Source organism: Cololabis saira, chromosome 14, assembly GCF_033807715.1.
Source record: "Cololabis saira isolate AMF1-May2022 chromosome 14, fColSai1.1, whole genome shotgun sequence".
NCBI lineage: Eukaryota > Metazoa > Chordata > Actinopteri > Beloniformes > Belonidae > Cololabis > Cololabis saira.
The window spans coordinates 41,091,662-41,109,823 of NC_084600.1; the positions used below are offsets into that span (position 1 = coordinate 41,091,662).

The 18,162-nt window shown below is 36.7% G+C and overlaps 1 protein-coding gene across 1 annotated transcript in view; it reads right to left on the minus strand.

Annotated features, from left to right (window-relative positions):
- The window catches only part of hephl1b (hephaestin-like 1b), a 54,332-nt gene extending 38,959 nt beyond the window's left edge, over window positions 1-15,373 (minus strand). Inside the window, exons 1-5 of the mRNA XM_061740626.1 lie at window positions 15,029-15,373; window positions 9,166-9,410; window positions 4,470-4,682; window positions 2,843-3,043; window positions 2,396-2,650 (exon numbers count right to left, since the gene is read on the minus strand). Of these exons, the coding sequence (XP_061596610.1) occupies window positions 2,396-2,650; window positions 2,843-3,043; window positions 4,470-4,682; window positions 9,166-9,410; window positions 15,029-15,195 (1,081 nt within the window). The 5' untranslated portion in view covers window positions 15,196-15,373. The remainder of the gene's footprint in view (window positions 1-2,395; window positions 2,651-2,842; window positions 3,044-4,469; window positions 4,683-9,165; window positions 9,411-15,028) is intronic.
- Between the last annotated feature and the right edge of the window lie 2,789 nt (window positions 15,374-18,162).

Consider the following 18,162-nt stretch of genomic DNA (forward strand, 5'->3'; position numbering starts at 1 on the left):
CCAATTCCTCTTTGCATGTAGGGCTAGTGGACATAACGAAGGGTAGTGGGTATGAATCTACCCCTTCATAGTGAGGGATTTAAGATGCTAAACTTTGCGACCGAGGGCCTGAGAAAATTTCCCAGAATGCTTTACGTCATCATTTGCAGACTGAATAAAAAAAAAACAACATGGCGAACATTTCTTATTTTTTTGTGAATAAAATCAATATTTTGAGTTAGTTTCTGCATAAAAATGCGTTTTGATTGCATTTCTATCGAGAAATATATACCGTATTTTCTGGACTATAAGCCGCTACTTTTTTCATAGGTTTTGAACCATGCAGCTTATACAAAGGTGCAGCTATTCTGTGGATTTTTCTATTCTTTTTCTATTTTCTATTTTCTATTCTGGAGTGCTAACCACAATTAGAATAAAAACTAAGATAAAATAAATGCAAAAAAGAATGCACTACTTCTTCTTTAGCAGATAGAAGTAGGTAGAAGCAGATTTCAAACAGATAAATAGATAAATAAATACCGGTTATTTTTTCTCTTGGTTCTGTCCCGTTTTAATCAGCAAAGTTGCTGCCGTGTTAAAAGACACTGTTAGGAAAGGATCTATTTAGGTACAAACATGTACATCATTTACAGTTCAAAATCCTTCTGTACATGTAGTAAATATCTAATCTAACAACATAAATATCTGCGGCTTGCATATCTTTTTTTTTTTAATAGAGCGGATGCGGCTTATATACAGGTGCGGCTTATAGTCCAGAAAATACGGTATTTTACTTTCATAATATTCACTCAGTGAATGTAAATAATCACTCACTTTCCCGTTGTTGCGAAGATCTCACCATAATAAAGGCTGATTTTATGGTTCTGTGTTACGCCGTAGGGTCTGCGTCGATTTAACACAGAACCATAAATCAGCTCCTGAGCCGGCGGCTCTTCTCATCCCGAAAACATCGGAGCAAATTTCTTAACAGGCGTTATTTGGATAAACTGAGCCCAGGTTGGGGATCTTAACGGTTACTTTTACGCCTGAAAAAATATTAAAACTTAATAAAGTGGCATATTAACAGCGCTACAGCGGAAATTAAAACAGCTTTTATCTCTGGGCTTCCTGATATGGTGTGACGTATGTGCAAACGTAACTACGCAGTCGCTTACGTACCCGAACGTAAACCACGCAGTGACGGAGCAAGTGGTGTCCCAATCCCTAGGGAACATTACAAGGGCCCTACGCCTGTGGCTTCATTTTGAGGGCTAGTGGTAGAAAGTAGGGGGTGTATTGGGATTGGCCCTTTATCTTCCCATTCTCTAGCCTCATTATCTATGCAGGATTCTGAGTGGGCGGGGCTATGATAATGAGGCTCTGTGCTGATTGGCTGCCTGAATGACGTGATACACCGCCACGAAAAAATGGCGGAAGCTCCGGCCGGTGGAGGGGAGACTGCGGGGAGACTATTTAGTCAATCAGAATGCAGAACACGATGCACAATGCAAATCCGTGAAGCAGCAAGACGTGAAAGATGAACCGCGTTATAGCGAGGGATTACTGTAATCCAAGTCTGTATAAACCCACTTAGAAATATATTTTGGTAATTTTAAAATACTATATATATACATTATAATATAAGTTATTTAGCAGGATAAAAAATTAAAAACGTATTATTATATCATTATTAAACATTGTTAAACATTTTTGCTCTCATTTAAAAAGAGACATTTTTCAGAAATATTTTTACGTCCTTCCAATTATTTTTTGTGCGTATTTTATACATTGGTGACAAAAAAATGAAGGTGAGAAAATCAAAGTCATATGTATACAGGGTAAACCAAAGAGAAATGTATCAAAAAAACATCATTAATGTTCATTTTTTCAATTAAAGATTTGTAACGAATCACTTTACTCTTTTGGTGCCAGTATGTACGGGTTGGGGGGCCTGGCTGGTCTTTTTTTCTTTTTCTTATTTTTTTTTTCCTTTTTTTTCTTATTTTTTTCTTTTTTTCCCCTTTTTTCTGTTTTTTTCTCTCTTTTTCTCTTTTTCTTTTTTCTTCTTTTGTTCTTCTTTTTCTTCCTTTTTCCTTTCCTTTTTAATCTCGACATTTCGACTTTTTTCTCGACATTTCAACTTTTTTCTTGAAGTGCATAATGAAAAAAAAATCTTCCCCCAGTTATAACTAATATAGCTACATGTAGCATGTGTTGCCTTCATTCTAAGGCTGATACAAGACTCTTCATTTATTGCGGCTCCAGACATATTTGTTTTTTGTGTTTTTGGTCCAATATGGCCCTTTCAACATTTTGAGTTGCCGACCCCTGTCTTAGACACAAGTAGGAGCTGCAAGGAACAAAGGTTGTGAACCGCTGGGCTAGAGGGTCAGAGGTCAGAGCTGAGGCGTCCTACCCTCCATGTGGTCGTTAACCTGGCAGCTCAGCAGCCACTTCCCCGTCTTCTTGGGGATCATCTGGGCCGTGGCGAACGTGGCCGGGAACAGGCTGAGGGTGTCGGTTCGGTGGCCGCGGTCCAGCAGAGTGTTCCCTTGGAAAAAGGCGGAGTGAATGTCCACCTCGTTGCCCATGCCGAACAAATGCCAGGATACCGCTCGGTGTTGGCATAACTCCACTCCGGGCAGGTTACCAAACGTGAAGCCATTAATAGCTGTAACAGGAAACACAGACGGACTTTAGATAACTGGAAAACATAAACATTTATCTACACTTCTATAAGGAAATGGTACAATGCACACAGCTGCGTTGGTCGTAAAAATATCGCAAACTAATAGCACCATAAATTGTATCATCTGGGATAATTTTATGGTAAAACAGCTTGCAGTTGTCTGGAAACTCCTACCGTGCATCTGGTTTGACTCCTCAAACTCAGGGAAATCTACATTATCTCCATTGGGATCATTTAAGGTCTGAATGTTGTCGTCTAGATACCAGCTGAGGTTTTCGTCCACCACAGTGAACATCAGAAAGACATCCTGGTCCACGTCGTTGCGGGCAGAATCCGAACTTGAGGAAGCTTGCTCATTGGTATCCTTCAAGATCCCTGCAGTCATAGAAAAAACAAGAAAACAAGAACATTTATGCTGTGGTCTCCAGCCAGTTTTTCAAATTGTTATTTGGGGCTTAAAGTTTGAGAGTATCTTGCTTTGTTTCTGTTTAAATAAGCCATAAATAACCAACACCAACATAATTATTTGAAAAACAATGAAGAGTGAAAAGCAAGATTTCTACAGGTATTTACAACTACGTAATTACTTCAAAAAGGTCATTAGAAACTATACAGTAGCTCCAGAAGACCCAGTGCTGAAAGAGATATTACGTGCTTATTCATCAGAGCGAGCCAAGGGCACTATATCTACAATATATAAGGACTTCATGATTAAAAAAACCTACTCCACTGCTACATTAAAAATAACTGGGAGAAGGAAGGTAATTTTGAAATTCCCAAGGAGGAGTGGCATAGTTGTTGTGAGTTTCAGTGGAAATGCACCAACTCGCATACATGGAGAGAATTTGCATGGAAATGTTTAATCAGATTTGTTGTAACCCCTAAACAGAAAGCTCACTTTGCAGGAGGGGATTCACAATGTTGGAGAATGTGTGGGAGCCGGGATGCAAACCATTGGCATATATTTTGGGAATGTCCAGTAATTGTAAATTTTTTGGTTAGAGATGCACAAAATATTAGAAAACATGTTTCATATGAAAATACCATATCATTTCAAAACTTTTATTCTGGGAGAAACTAATTTTCTCACAGGGCATCTCAACAAATATCTATTTGGTGCTCTGATTTCTGCTGGCAAGAAAACCATCACACGTCACTGGCTGCATCCTGACCCCCCCACAATGGAGGAATGGACTAATATTGTCAATGAAATATATAAAATGGAAAGGATTACTTTCTCACTTCGGCTACACATGGATAAATTCACAAGGTCATGGTCAAAATGGGTCTCCTATACAAAAGTCACAATTACCTAGAAACTAAATCACTTGTCTCCACTCATTTACTTTCTCTGTCATTTCTCTGAAAGGACTGCCAGGTTTTATGCGTTTTATACGTACATAATTTTATGTGTGTGTATATCAAAACCCTTATAATATTGTAGTTTGGTCTCCCTGCAACTGAATGTAGTCGCTGTTACAAGCCCATACATCACGTTTTGATTCATCATTTTTTTTTTTGTTTGTCTTTAGTTAGTTCTGTTTGTTCGTTTTTCCTTAAAAAATATAAATGTACGCAGGTTTTGTTTCTTTCAACATTACACAACTATAGAGCAACAGCTATGTTTTGACATGCTGATGTTTTTCTTTCTCCCTGACAATAATTGTAAACCAATTGTACACCAGCTGTGTAATGTAAGATGTGAGTATAATAATAATAAAGAAAAAAAACAAAAGAAAGAAAAACAATGATGAACAATAAATGCGAACAGAACGTCTGCTAATGCCACCTTGAAACATACCTTTCTTGCACGTAAGAAGTGCACCAATAAGTCCCGAGGCGATGTCCTTGGGTGCGTCTACGTGGGAGTGGTAGACCCAAGTTAAGCAGTTGGCGTCGTCGTCTGTGGGGGCAAATTCTGGCTTGACCACCCAGCGGTACGTGTAGTTTCCTCCTGGAGGAACCGAGTCGTCCTGCTTCAAGCGTTTTGATGTCCCGTCTGGATAGAGAGCCCCTAGCGGATCCATTCACAATGTTTAGACAAAGTAGATCTGTTTCACATAAAGTTAACAGAAACCAACATGACAAATGATAATGATTCTTATACCCATGTGTGTGTGTTGAGAAAGGCATGGCCTGGTGTTTCTTGTAATTTAACACAAAGTGGCAGGTTTGAGATTCACATGCCACATGGTTGGAGAAGGATAACTGGTTATTGATCATCGCACGTGGTTTACTCAAAAACCTTGGCAGGACAGACAGATGAAAATGCCATTTGGACATTGAAATCGTCCTGGATGGGCTGGTTGGCAGGGATCATTAACATCTCAGGTTTGCTGAGGTTTAGCTGAAGGTGGTGTTCCTTCAACCATGCGGAAATATCTGGGAGACAAGTTGAGATTCGTACAGAAACCTTAAGCCTATTAGGTGGAAATTACAGATATAGTTGGGTATCATCTGCATAGCTGTGATCAGAAACCAAGGTTACGATCTTTCTTGATCACTTACTGGCATTTGCAAATCCCAGTTCCCATTACACTTTTACGCAAAAGAAAATTGAATCTCTGAAAGTTAAATAAACTTAGAATAGAACTGAATAAAACTTAATAGATAAAAGGCAGCACTGCAGGGTGTTTCCATTAATCGCTGTTTTTCGAATAAGCGTAATTCTTGTAATTCTTCTCTTCAAAGCAACGAAAAAGAAAATCTCAACGTTGAAGAAAATGGACAAAAACATCTTTAGTCTTTGACAAATTTTTGCGATTGTGCTACTACTGTTGAGAAACTGGTTGGACGATGAAGCAGCGGATGATGATTATTCAGAGGAAAAGGCCTGATGTGATCTATAATGATTAGTTAGTGTTATAACTAGTACTGGAGTTGAGGGGGGATGAGGGAGGATGGCATCCCCCCCTGAAATAAAAACGGTCCAAATCATCCCCCCTGTAAAACTGCCATCCCTCCTTTCCATCCCTTATGTCATTTCATCAATGAATGTGGTTTTACTGCTATTTCAACATTTAGAGTCATCACCAGAAAAATAACACCAGAAAAATAACTTATTTGACCATTTTCCCCTGTTTCAAGTACATTTTCACTTGAAATACCGGTAAGTAGAAAAATCTGCCAGTGGGACAAGATTTATCTTCTTATTCCAAGCAAAAAAATCTTGTTCCACTGGCAGATTTTTCTACTTATTTCAAGTGAAAATCTACTTGAAACAGGTGAAAATTGTAGTTTTTTCCAGTGATGAGTCTTGTTTTAAGTGTAATGAGACTTTTTTACTAAAATTAGACATTTTATCTAGAAATAAGACAAATATTCTTGTTAAGATTTTGAGTTTTTGCAGTGATCTATTTTACTTATCCTGTGAAGGACAGAGTCATATTGATAAGTTCAGAAAAGTGTTTTTTATTGTTGTGTTTTGATGTATTTGATGTAAGCCCAGTGGATATTTAAAGCTTACAGAAGGCTGCATTTAACTGCTGCTATGTCATTCCTGCAGTATTTCTGCAGGTGTTTTGGTCACTGCTATTATTTGTAATATATTATATTATTTGTAATCAGCACAAATTATCTGTCCCCATATGATAAAATCCACCATCCCCCCTGATTGTTTTTTACAACTCCAGTACTGGTTATAACACAACTTCATCTTATTAATGAAGCCGACAACAGCTGGAAACTAGACTTGGATGACTTTAGATTGATCAACTACTTCACATCCAGTGCTGCCAGAGACGTGGAAATGCACAAAACACTTTTGCAAATAAGTGGATTATGGAATTGCCTGAAAAACCACCGGTTTTAGGTCAATAGGTTTCAGATCAACGGGATTTAGGTCAAGACTCACAGAGGGTCACTTTCGATCAGCACATCTTTTCCTTTTCAAGCATCTTTTTGTGCTGTTTCAATATGTCCTTTGTGCCATTTTGTCCAACTGAAAGGCCCAAGACCTTTGTCCCAGCCCTGCACCGGGAATGCTGGGTAACAAGTCTCACTAATTGTCTGGTTTTATCAGTCCACATTTAGTGGTTTAAATACCAGAAACACCAGCACATCCCCACTTAGGATGCTTTTCCCTTAAAGGGAGTGTTTTTTCTGCCTATATTTTTCTTTTCGGACCTTTTCCTATAAACAAAACAATGTACGGCAGTGCAGAATTTGGTTTGTTCATTAAACAAACATTGTCCCAGAAAGACTAGACTCATCAGCATTTTTTTTATGGAGTATTCACATCAAAAACGTCCTTTTCTAAAGATCGGTAACTTATTTAAACAGATTAAAAGGGTGGAAATAACCATGTCTAAGGTACACTTTATGTCCACTTTTACTTTGCTTTATGAGGTCTGCAGGGACTGAAATGCCTTAAACTTCAGACAGGCTTAAGTGACTTTACACAGATGACCTTTTCACCTCTTTTATACTAATATGTTTTCTTCATACGACAAAGTCTAATAAAGCAACCGCTGATTTATTAGTTTTGGGTGTCTGCTGACAAATGTGCTTTCCTCCTTTTCTTCCATTCCTCGCTCTGCTCCCCCCTGGTTGCAGAGAGGTGGGTGCGGGCGAGCCAGGAAGTTATATAACAAAAGAAGTGCGGAGGTCAGAACAGTTAGAAGCAAGGTCTGACAAGATAAGGCCGGCGTTTCCTCTGGGGTGTTGACAGAAAACCACCTTCCACCCCCATCTACTGCCACCCCCAACATAAAATAATTCAAATTGTTAGTAAAGAAACATCCCCTGAATAGATATATAAAACTAGGTAGGTATATAGGTATATAAAACTTATTTAATTATTATTAAATAAATAATGTAGACAGTAGATGGGTATATGTGTATATGTATGTGTATGTATATTATATATATATATATATATATATATATATATATATATATATATATATATATATATATATATATATATATATAATATACTGTAAATAAATGAATATTTATTAAAAATGGTTATTGGTGCAAACTATGATAACTATACATGGTTTGCATTTGTTGATGTTATAAAATGTATGAATATGTATTTATTTTATTTACATCTAAATGTTAAACGGAAAGACTTTTTATTTTTTTCTTTATTTTCTGTTTTTCCTTTCTTTTTTATATGCTACTTCTTTAGGTTTGTTTTTAGTTTTTATTGTAATGTTCTGTGTATTATGTGTCAAACCCCAGGAAGAATAGCTGCAGTTTTGCTGCAGCTAATGGGGATCCAAATAAAACAATAAAACAATCACACTCCATCAAAGTAATATGACAATATATTTATATATAAATGTATATATTTCCTCTGTGCACACTTACACTCTCCCACATCTGCAGCCATTCAAGAATACAATATATCAGCTTGATTAAGTATTACATTTTTAAACAATTTTACATGTATTTCATGAAAGTATAACTTTTTTCTGTTCGTTTTCCGTCGGCTTTTCCATGTAGTCCTATTGTTTACTGTATTTAAAGGCGATATAAGGACATGTTGTCCAGTGGGAGTTTCTGTGCAACATGTCGTTGAGAGGAAACCCACAGAGCGACCTGCTACATGTCGATACAGCCTCTTTGTGCAGACGCTCTGATACTTACTGTACGATACTAGGCCTGTGTTGAAAAAAACGATTTTCCAATTCTAAATCGATTCTCATATTAATTCTTAAAAAATCAATTCGTATGTGTAAAGATTGATTTCTTCTTTTCATTATTACATTTTCGCCTGATGAACTTCAATCGCAGTAGTCACGTCATTTAATTCACACACGCGCTGTTGAGCTGTTGCAATTTCTTTCTTTTTTTGCACTTTAAATGGATATTGAAATGAATATTTGAGTTATTTATTTCTTAGTTATTTATTTCATACAAATAACTTTTGGAATTTTTTTGTTTATGCCCAAAAAAGGAATGTTTTGTTGGACACGAAAATAACTACTGCCATGCTTTTGCCTTTAAATATGTTTAAAGGTATGAAACATTAAGGTTTTCAGTTATAATTGCATGAATTGTCTATATTTCATTGCTTTATATACTTTCTTGGGGTTACATTTGCAAAAAATGCTAAAAACCAAATTCTCAAAAGTTAAAAACCCCCAAAAGACAGAAAATGGAAAAACTAAAAACGGAATGTGGGAAAAAATAAAACCGATTTCATCCGTCTCTGTTTCCTCCCTGGATGTGTTTGATAATTCTGACCCACAAGATGTTTCTGTTTCAGTTCTATCAGCATTCTGGGAGCTGATTGGTCCTTACAGCATCATTATTATTAATACTTGCTGTTGAATCTCAATATAATACTAGTAGTAATATGTTGCAGAACTACAGTCATATCATTCATGCAACAGCTCAAAAAACAGTTTTAATAACACTAACCCAAATCAATATCGGATCAAATCAAATCCTGATAATCGATTCTGAATCTTAAGAATCGGAATCGATTCTTGACATTTGAATGGATCCCAGCCCTGTACGACGCGTTCACTCTGAGACCGTTTTACCTTCTGAGTTCTTCTCGTAGAAGACGCCGTGGGGATGGATGGAGTAGCTCCTGCTGGCAAAGTTCTTCAGGTGCACCACGATGACGTCGTCCACCTCGGCACGCAGGATCGGTCCCAGGAAGCCCAGCCAGTCGGGCCGGGGAGCCAGGCGGCTGTAGGAACCGTCTGTGTACTGTCGGAACATGGCCTTCTTATAAACTCTACCGATGTGGTTGTCCTCCCGAGAGAGGAACACGCTGGCATGACTGATGTTGAAACAGACACGGGGACAAAAAGAGAGGAGAGAAGGATGAAAATGAGCCTCATTTTAATCTTGATTTGTCATTTCACAAGTTATGATCATATTTCACAAAACAGGATCAAATTATATTCATTTGGGCCAATAAAAGAGCCTATTCATGGTAATTAGGAATGGGTGATATTTTACCGTTCACGATAAACCGTCAAAATAATTCCCAACGGTAAGAATTTCTAATCTCGTGGTAAAAACGATAAATTCCCGTTGATGATGTTTTTGTGTAAAGCTGATTTATGGTTCTGTGTTAAATCCACGCACAACGTACGTGAAGGAAGGAAGGAAGGAAGGAAGGAAGGAAGGAAGGAAGGAAGGAAGGAAGGAAGGAAGGAAGGAAGGAAGGAAGGAAGGAAGGAAGGAAGGAAGGAAGGAAGGAAGGAAGGAAGGAAGGAAGGAAGGAAGGAGAGAGCAGGAGGAAAGAAGGAAGGAAGGGAAAAAAGAAGGAAGGAAGGAAGGAAGGAAGGAAGGAAGGAAGGAAGGAAGGAAGGAAGGAAGGAAGGAAGGAAGGAAGGAAGGAAGGAAGGAAGGAAGGAAGGAAGGAAGGAAGGGAGAAAACAAGGAAAGAAGGAAGGAAGGGAAGAAGGAAGGAGAGAGCAGGAGGAAAGAAGGAAGGAAAGAAGGAAGGAAGGGAAAAAGAAGGAAGGAAGGAAGGAAGGAAGGGAAAAAGGAAGGGAGGAAGGAAATGAGCCTGAAAGAAAGAAAGAAAGAAAGAAAGAAAGAAAGAAAGAAAGAAAGAAAGAAAGAAAGAAAGAAAGAAAGAAAGAAAGAAAGAAAGAAAGAAAGAAAGAAAGAAAGATAAATTCCCGTTGACATGGTGGATCTGAGAGTGAGATAGATTTATAGTTAAAAGATGGAGTTGAATTGGTATTTTTTTTATCGTCATTCTTATCGTTATCGGGATAAATGCCAGAAATGATCGTGATACATTTTTTAGTCCATACCGCCCATCTCTAATGGTAATACAATTCAACTAAAGTTTCCCAAATAATTAACTGAGGCTCACAAGGGATTATGGCATTTGATATAAACTATACAAACCCATCCATCCGTTATCTATCTCTCATTATTATTCAGGATCACAGCAAAAATACATGTCATGTCCTGTAAATATTGTGTAATTTCAAAAACATCTGTTAAATCTGGATGATTTTTCCTTTTTTCTGTCATGAAACGAAGTCATTAATATGAATAAAATGCCACTAGAAGCAGGAACATTCCTCTGCTGGGATAATGTTTAACCTCTATGGCTTTTTATAGCTATTTTTAGGTCCAAATATGTGCTTGTCATTGTTAGTGCCACATACAATAGGTTGAATAAACGGGGACAAACAGAAAACCAAGGAGGATCAAAGACGGCTAAATGCTAAAACTGCTTGTTTTGAGTGAAAGTAAAGCTGGAAAGTTGTCAAGTCTGACTGAGTCGCTCAGGAAAGTCCAGCATGACGCAACACACAGCTGTCCCGTCGTGCTCATTACGGGGTGAGATCCTTGCACAAGAACAGACACATTTTTTCATGTAAATGTAATAAAAAGTCAAAATCCCATAAGCTATTCTGTAGGATCAGCATGCAGTACGTGCAAACTTACCAAGCCTTATCTTATCTTCAGATCACATCACAACTCATCCTGTTTACCCCTTTAGTTTACAGTTTCTGCACAGAAGCCAGGATGTCTATTTCCTTTAGAAACTGAAACTCGGGAGGAAACTTCCTGGTTGAATAAGTGTGAGGTTAATGGTTTGACTATATATTGGGTATTGGGTGGTTAAACCCCGGCAACTTTGACACCAGGGGCTAAAAAAGGGACGTTCCCAAAACCTCTAAACTGCATAGAAATGTATTTATTTTATATGAAAAAAAAAAATGCTTTGATTTAAAGTTTAAAGTGCTTTAATAGCATTGAACGTGCATGACTGTACAGACAGCCAACCCTCTGCTACGTACGTCCACATCAGCCCAGATGTAGAATATAACCTACAGGTGAAGGTCGGAACATTAGAATATGGTGTAAAAGTTCATTTATTTCAATAATTCAACTTAAAAGGTGAAACTAATACATTACATAGTCTCATTACATGCAAAGCAAGATGTGTTAAACCTTTATTTGTTATAATTTTGATGATTGAATTGTTTATTGATTTCATAATATAGAGATTTTTTATTTGGGATTTTCATAAACTATGAGCCGTAATCACCAAAATTATAACAAATAAAGGCTTGAAATATCTCACTTTGAATGTAGTGGGAAATAATATATTTGTTTCACCTTTAGTTGAATTTACTACAAATGAAGTTTTGCAATACAAGACTGTCTCAGAAAATTAGAATATTGTGATAAAGTTCTTTATTTTCTGTAATGCAATTAAAAAAACAAAAATGTCATACATTCTGGATTCATTACAAATCAACTGAAATATTGCAAGCCTTTTATTATTTTAATATTGCTGATTATGGTTTACAGTTTAAGATTAAGATTCCCAGAATATTTTCTGATTTTTTTGAGATAGGATATTTGAGTTTGAGTGGCCATGGCCCCCCTACAAATTTGCTGGCCACCCCACTTGTCTCAATAAAAACAAAAAATAAAAACACTTGCCGGTCACATAGATTCTATCGTCAGTTATGCGTTTCATCCCAAATCATTTGGGCCAAATGCTCAGCCAGCACGGCCCAGGAGGCCGCTCTTGATCTGCAATCACTGACAGTAGAACTATAGAGAGTCTGCATTGACGTCACTTCCCCACTGGACCAGCCCCCTTACTGCACTGAGTGGCAAAACATCAGCAAAAATGTCTGCAAATAGTGGAGAAGACGGGATAACAACCGATTATCAGCTTAAATTAGCGTCAGTTGGACTTGACAGTGACCCGTACAGTTACCCCAAGAACCAGTGGTCCATGGACATTAATATTTGGTACAGTTACCAAGAACCAGTGGTCCATGGACATTAATATTTGGTACAGTTACCAAGAACCAGTGGTCCATGGACATTAATATTTGGTACAGTTACCAAGAACCAGTGGTCCATGGACATTAATATTTGGTACAGTTACCAAGAACCAGTGGTCCATGGACATTCATATTTGGTACAGTTACCAAGAACCAGTGGTCCATGGACATTAATATTTGGTACAGTTACCCCAAGAACCAGTGGTCCATGGACATTAATATTTGTCCACGAATCCAGTTTCCTGATATTTATATGTACTTAATTTCTACACCAGGAAATACACGAAGCAAAGCTTGAAGGCTTACAAAAGTCTTGACACTTGGTCCGACTTCAGGGCAGGATTTGTTGTAGAAATTAAAGTGATGAGGACACCGAACTTTATTATTTAACCGTTTAACGTTAGCTACCCAAAAATCCAACATTACCTGATACAAAATGGGAACCACAAATCCACGTTTCGGTGTCTGGAATCCAGTTGTTTCTGTGAATTGCAGCGATCCATTTGTCTCTCTTAAGCTTATTTTTTGTCAGTCTGTAAAACGATAACTCCAATTTCTTGCTAAATCTATGAGTACAGTCGATCGCACAACAGCTCTTTCCCATTTTAGATGTTTTCCAGTTGCTCAGACTGAAAGTTTACGCTGCCACTCAGTCTTTCTGACACTCAGTGGGTGAAACCCGCTGTCAAGTCGCATCTGTGACGTCATGCGCATTCCCTCTATTAGTCTATGCACATTAGACCATTAGTAACACAATAAACCTAATTATATCAGTAGGCGTTTCTTTAAGTATTTCTGAGCCTGTATGCTATAACAGTATAATAAAATCCTGTAATGATGGCTTTCAGTTTTGGTTCCACCCCAAGAATTTAAGTGGCCCCATCTGGCCCCCCCTATGAAAACTTTTTGGAGACGCCCCTGGATTATGGAGGTAGATTTGTGTCTTAATTATTCAATCAAAAAAAAGATTGCTTCAATCAAAAAATATATTTTCAATTAAAAAAAAATTCACTTCAATCAAAAAAATATATTTAAATCAAAGAAAAAAAGTGTTTGAATGCAAAACATTATTTGAGACTCAAAAAAAATACATTTGAACACTGTTTTTCTTTGATTGGAAATGTTTTCTTTGATAGAAGTGAAGTTTTTTGTTTGAAGCAACTTTTTTTGCTTGAAATAGTGTTTTTTTTTTTGTTTGGGCCATATTATGGGTTTGTGTCTTTATCATTTAATCAAAAAAGAAGTTGCTTCAAAAAGAAAAAAATATTTTCAGTGACACTTGTCACTCAAACATGTCTGTCTATGGGCTGAACAATGGGGAAGCATCCGCCCAGGGATGTTTGTGTCAAAATGATTCAATAAAAAAAAAGACTTTTTTCACTTCAATCAAAAAAAAATCACTTCAAATCGAAAAAAATATTTTAAATCCAGATAAAAGTGTTCAAATGCAATTTTTTGGGTCTCAAATATTTTTTTTGCATTCAAACACTTTTTTTCTTTGATTGAAAAAGTTTGTGATTTTTGAAAGTGATTTTTTTTATTGAAAATGTTTTTTCTTTTTGAAGCAACTTCTTTTTTGATTAAATGATAAAGTAAATGATAAATAAATGATGATAATGATAAGTAAATGATAAGTGATAATAAATGATGATAGATGATAGATGATAAGTACTTTTTTCACTTCAATCAAAAAAAAATCACTTCAAATCGAAACAAATATTTTAAATCCAAAAAAAGTGTTCAAATGCAATTTTTTGGGTCTCAAATATTTTTTTGCATTCAAACACTTTTTTTCTTTGATTGAAAAAGATTATTTTATTTGAGTGATTTTTTTTTATTGAAAATACTTTTTTCTTTTTGAAGCAACTCCTTTTTTGTTTAAATGATAAAGACACAAATGTCCAACCCATAATATGGCCCAAACACAAAAAAACACTACTTCAATCAAAAAGGTTGCTTCAAACAAAAAAAACTTCACATCTAATAAAGAAAACATTTCCAATCAAAGAAAAACAGTGTTCAAATGTTTTTTTTTGAGTCTCAAATATTTTTTTGCATTCAACCACTTTTTTCCTTTGATTGAAAAAGTTTGTGATTTTTGAAAGTGATTTTTTTTATTGACAATGTTTTTTCTTTTTGAAGCAACTTCTTTTTTGATTAAATGATAAAGACACAAATGTCCTACCCATAATATGGCCCAAACACAAAAAACACTACTTCAATCAAAAAGGTTGCTTCAAACAAAAAAACTTTTTTGAGTCTCAAATATTTTTTTGCATTCAACCACTTTTTTTCTTTGATTGAAAAAGTTCGTTTTATTGAAGTGATTTTTTTATTGAAAATACTTTTTTCTTTTTGAAGCAACTCCTTTTTTGTTTAAATGATAAAGACACAAATGTCCAACCCATAATATGGCCCAAACACAAAAAAAACACTACTTCAATCAAAAAGGTTGCTTCAAACAAAAAAACTTCACATCTAATAAAGAAAACATTTCCAATCAAAGAAAAACAGTGTTCAAATGCATTTTTTTGATATTCAAACACTTTTTTTCTTTGATTGAATTTTTTTTTTTTTGATTGAAGTGAACATTTTTTTCCTGTGCGTTGCGTCAACTCACGGGTCGTCCTCGATGTCTCGGCCGCTGAGCAGGTTCTTCCCACTGGGTGCGTAATCCCAGGAGTCCTCAATGATCCCCACATAGTAGACCCGGTCCCCGCTGACGGCCGCCAGCAGAGCGAGCAGACCGAGCAGAGCCAGCCCGAGCAGCCGCACGGTCCGCTCCATGTCCCGGGGAGCGCCGTGGAGAAACTGAAACTAAAGTGCGCCTGCTGAGCAGTTACGAAACTGAACTGGACACAGTCGCTCTATTCACAGACGCTGCGACCGCCTCCATGCGGTGCCGGCACAACACCAGCAATTAAATTATTAAAAGAAGAAAAAAGAAAAGTAAATCAATCTAATTATGTCAGAATTCCGTTAAGCACCCATGGGAGCTGTAACTCGACCATCTCTCTCTTTCTCTCTGAAGTTTCACTTTTCACATTCTGTTAGAAAAAGGTTGCAACACTATGACATATTTCTTTCATTAAAGATACAGGCTACAACGTTATTTATAAATCTGTAATCGATCTTTTGGAAAACATAAGGTCATAAATGAATGCAATGGGTTCGAAATGCATCATAAAGTAATTAGTTTAGGTTTAACATTTGGAGATAAAGTGGCAACAAAGCTTAAGTACTTCACACCTGATGACTTGCAGTTTATTATAGATTTAACTAGTTTATGTCATCATCAAAAGACACGTCAGGTTCAATGAATAACTTCTAAACCTCCTTGAAATAAAAATGTTAACTATATACAGGACTGTCTCAGAAAATTCGAATATTGTGATAAAGTTCTTTATTTACTGTAATGCAATTAAAAAAACAAAAAAGTCATACATTCTGGATTCATTACAAATCAACTGAAATATTGCAAGCCTTTTATTATTTTAATATTGCTGATAATGGCTTACAAGATTCCCAGAATATTCAATTTTTTTGAGATAGGATATTTGAGTTTTCTTAAACTGTAAGCCATGATCAGCAATATTAAAATAATAAAAGGCTTGCAATATTTCAGTTGTAATTAATCCAGAATGTATGACATTTTTTTTTTTTGTAATTGCATTACAGAAAATCACAATATTCTACAGTATATGTACAGTACAGACCAAATGTTTGGACACACTTCCCCATTTGTTTGAATGAGAAGGTGTGTCCAAACCTATATATATATATATATATATATATATATATATATATATATATATATATATATATATATATATATATATATATATAAATGTTTTATAGTTTTTATAGCTTAAAAAAAAGCTTTTTTCTCTTTCTTTACACTGATTTTCATTCTCATGGAGTCGTTGCTTTGACTTGTGCTGAGATTTTTAATGTCAGGTTTCATTGTTGCAGCAGGTTTGTGTAAATAAGACATGATTCATCGTTTCAGCAGGTTTGTGTAAATAAGACATGATTCATCGTTTCAGCAGGTTTGTGTAAATAAGACATGATTTACAGTGTGTAAGTTCCTGGAGCAGCACACACTTTACCATCAGATGGTCAGGGCGACACCTGCTGGCCAGGTTTGAGCAGTGCAGTCAGAGAAATCAGTGTGGGAACCGGAAACTACACCTGGAGGCAGGTAACTACTTGTTTGTAACGGGAAATCCAATTTCTCTGTTTATTCAGCCTGAACAACCTGAGATACAGATCACTAGATATCCTGGATATGAACTAACTAGTCCCTTTGGTTACGTTCTCTTTCTGTTATTTGCATGGGTCATCATGAGGTCAGTAAGATCAGGACTTGATCACATCAGCTTTCCACTTGGTGGCGTTGATGCTCACTAACCCTGGTGCATCTTCTTCTGCTTCAGGTGAAGGGATGTCTGGACTCGGGGTGAAACCCTCGATGCATCAGGAGGAGTTGTCTCGTCTGGACACCAGTAAGAGGCTACTATAGCAGTAACAACCTGATCTCACAAAAATCCGTGAAATTCCCACGACCTTTCACCACTATTTTCCGTGGTATATACACGGAAAATGGTATAATTCCGTGTGAGCACCACGGATATTGTACCATGCAAAGTCAATGGGATTCGTTGTCGTGATATATACACGGATTATGACATTATTATTATTTATATATTATTCTTTATTATAGTGGCTAAATTATGAGTTTTTGTCGCACAAGGTACTGTTTGTTAATGTCAGTTTGTAAAAACATGTTTTTAACGCTGTTTTAGCAGTGTTTTATTGAGGTTTTAATGGGAACACCACAGATATAGTACTATACGAAGTCAATGGGATCCGTCACCTGATTTGACTGCTGTCAAACCATTGAAATAAGGACAAAACGATAACAATCATGCCATAGATATGGGCCAGTAGGGCCCTACTCTACCTACTAGTAGGCGCAGGAGGCTGTTATCGCCCCTTTCTATGGCTAACCCCATGTTATTAATGTTCAGTAGGCACAGAAGTTTTGTTATGAAGCTCACACCTCACCTCCCTTTTTTATGTATTTAGCTAGAATTTTAAAACCTGAACAATAGAATTCAACGTAAAATGCCGGATCTTGTCCATTAAAAACAATACTTTTTGGAACATAGTGTAATGACCACAGATAGATAAGGCCTTGCCCGCCTGGGCAACACATCAGCATTTGGGCGACTGGTTATTGCAGTTGACTGTGGTCTGGGAGACTGTGGTTTGAGACACGCTCTGGGCATGACTTGTTCGCCACGGTATTTTCCTCATTGTGTTATGGTTTTCTTTTAATATCTTTAACATTTCTAAACACAAAAACACGAAAGTGTCCTTGATAATTCAATAATACAATAGGTTCATGTTAAGGACATCCATTTTAATTAGTTCTCCTTCGATTATGACATGTTATTAATGCTCAGTAGCCACAGGAGGTTTGTTATGTATTGTTATAGGTTGGCCTATGAGTCCTATTTCGTGTTTATTTTTGCACAGTTCACTAACGCTTTGAGCTAGGAGGCTGAAATTCTAGACTCTGTATCAGGAGGTGACTCTCATCCACTGTGCCGAGGTCCAGACCCGTGTGACCTTCGGAAGTGCCAAAGGTCACCGTGTGTGGTGCCTTTTTCTGGCCTTTTTTGTGTTTTTTGAATAATTCACTAACGCTTTGAGCTGGGAGGCTGATTTTTGATTATGTTGCAATGCAGA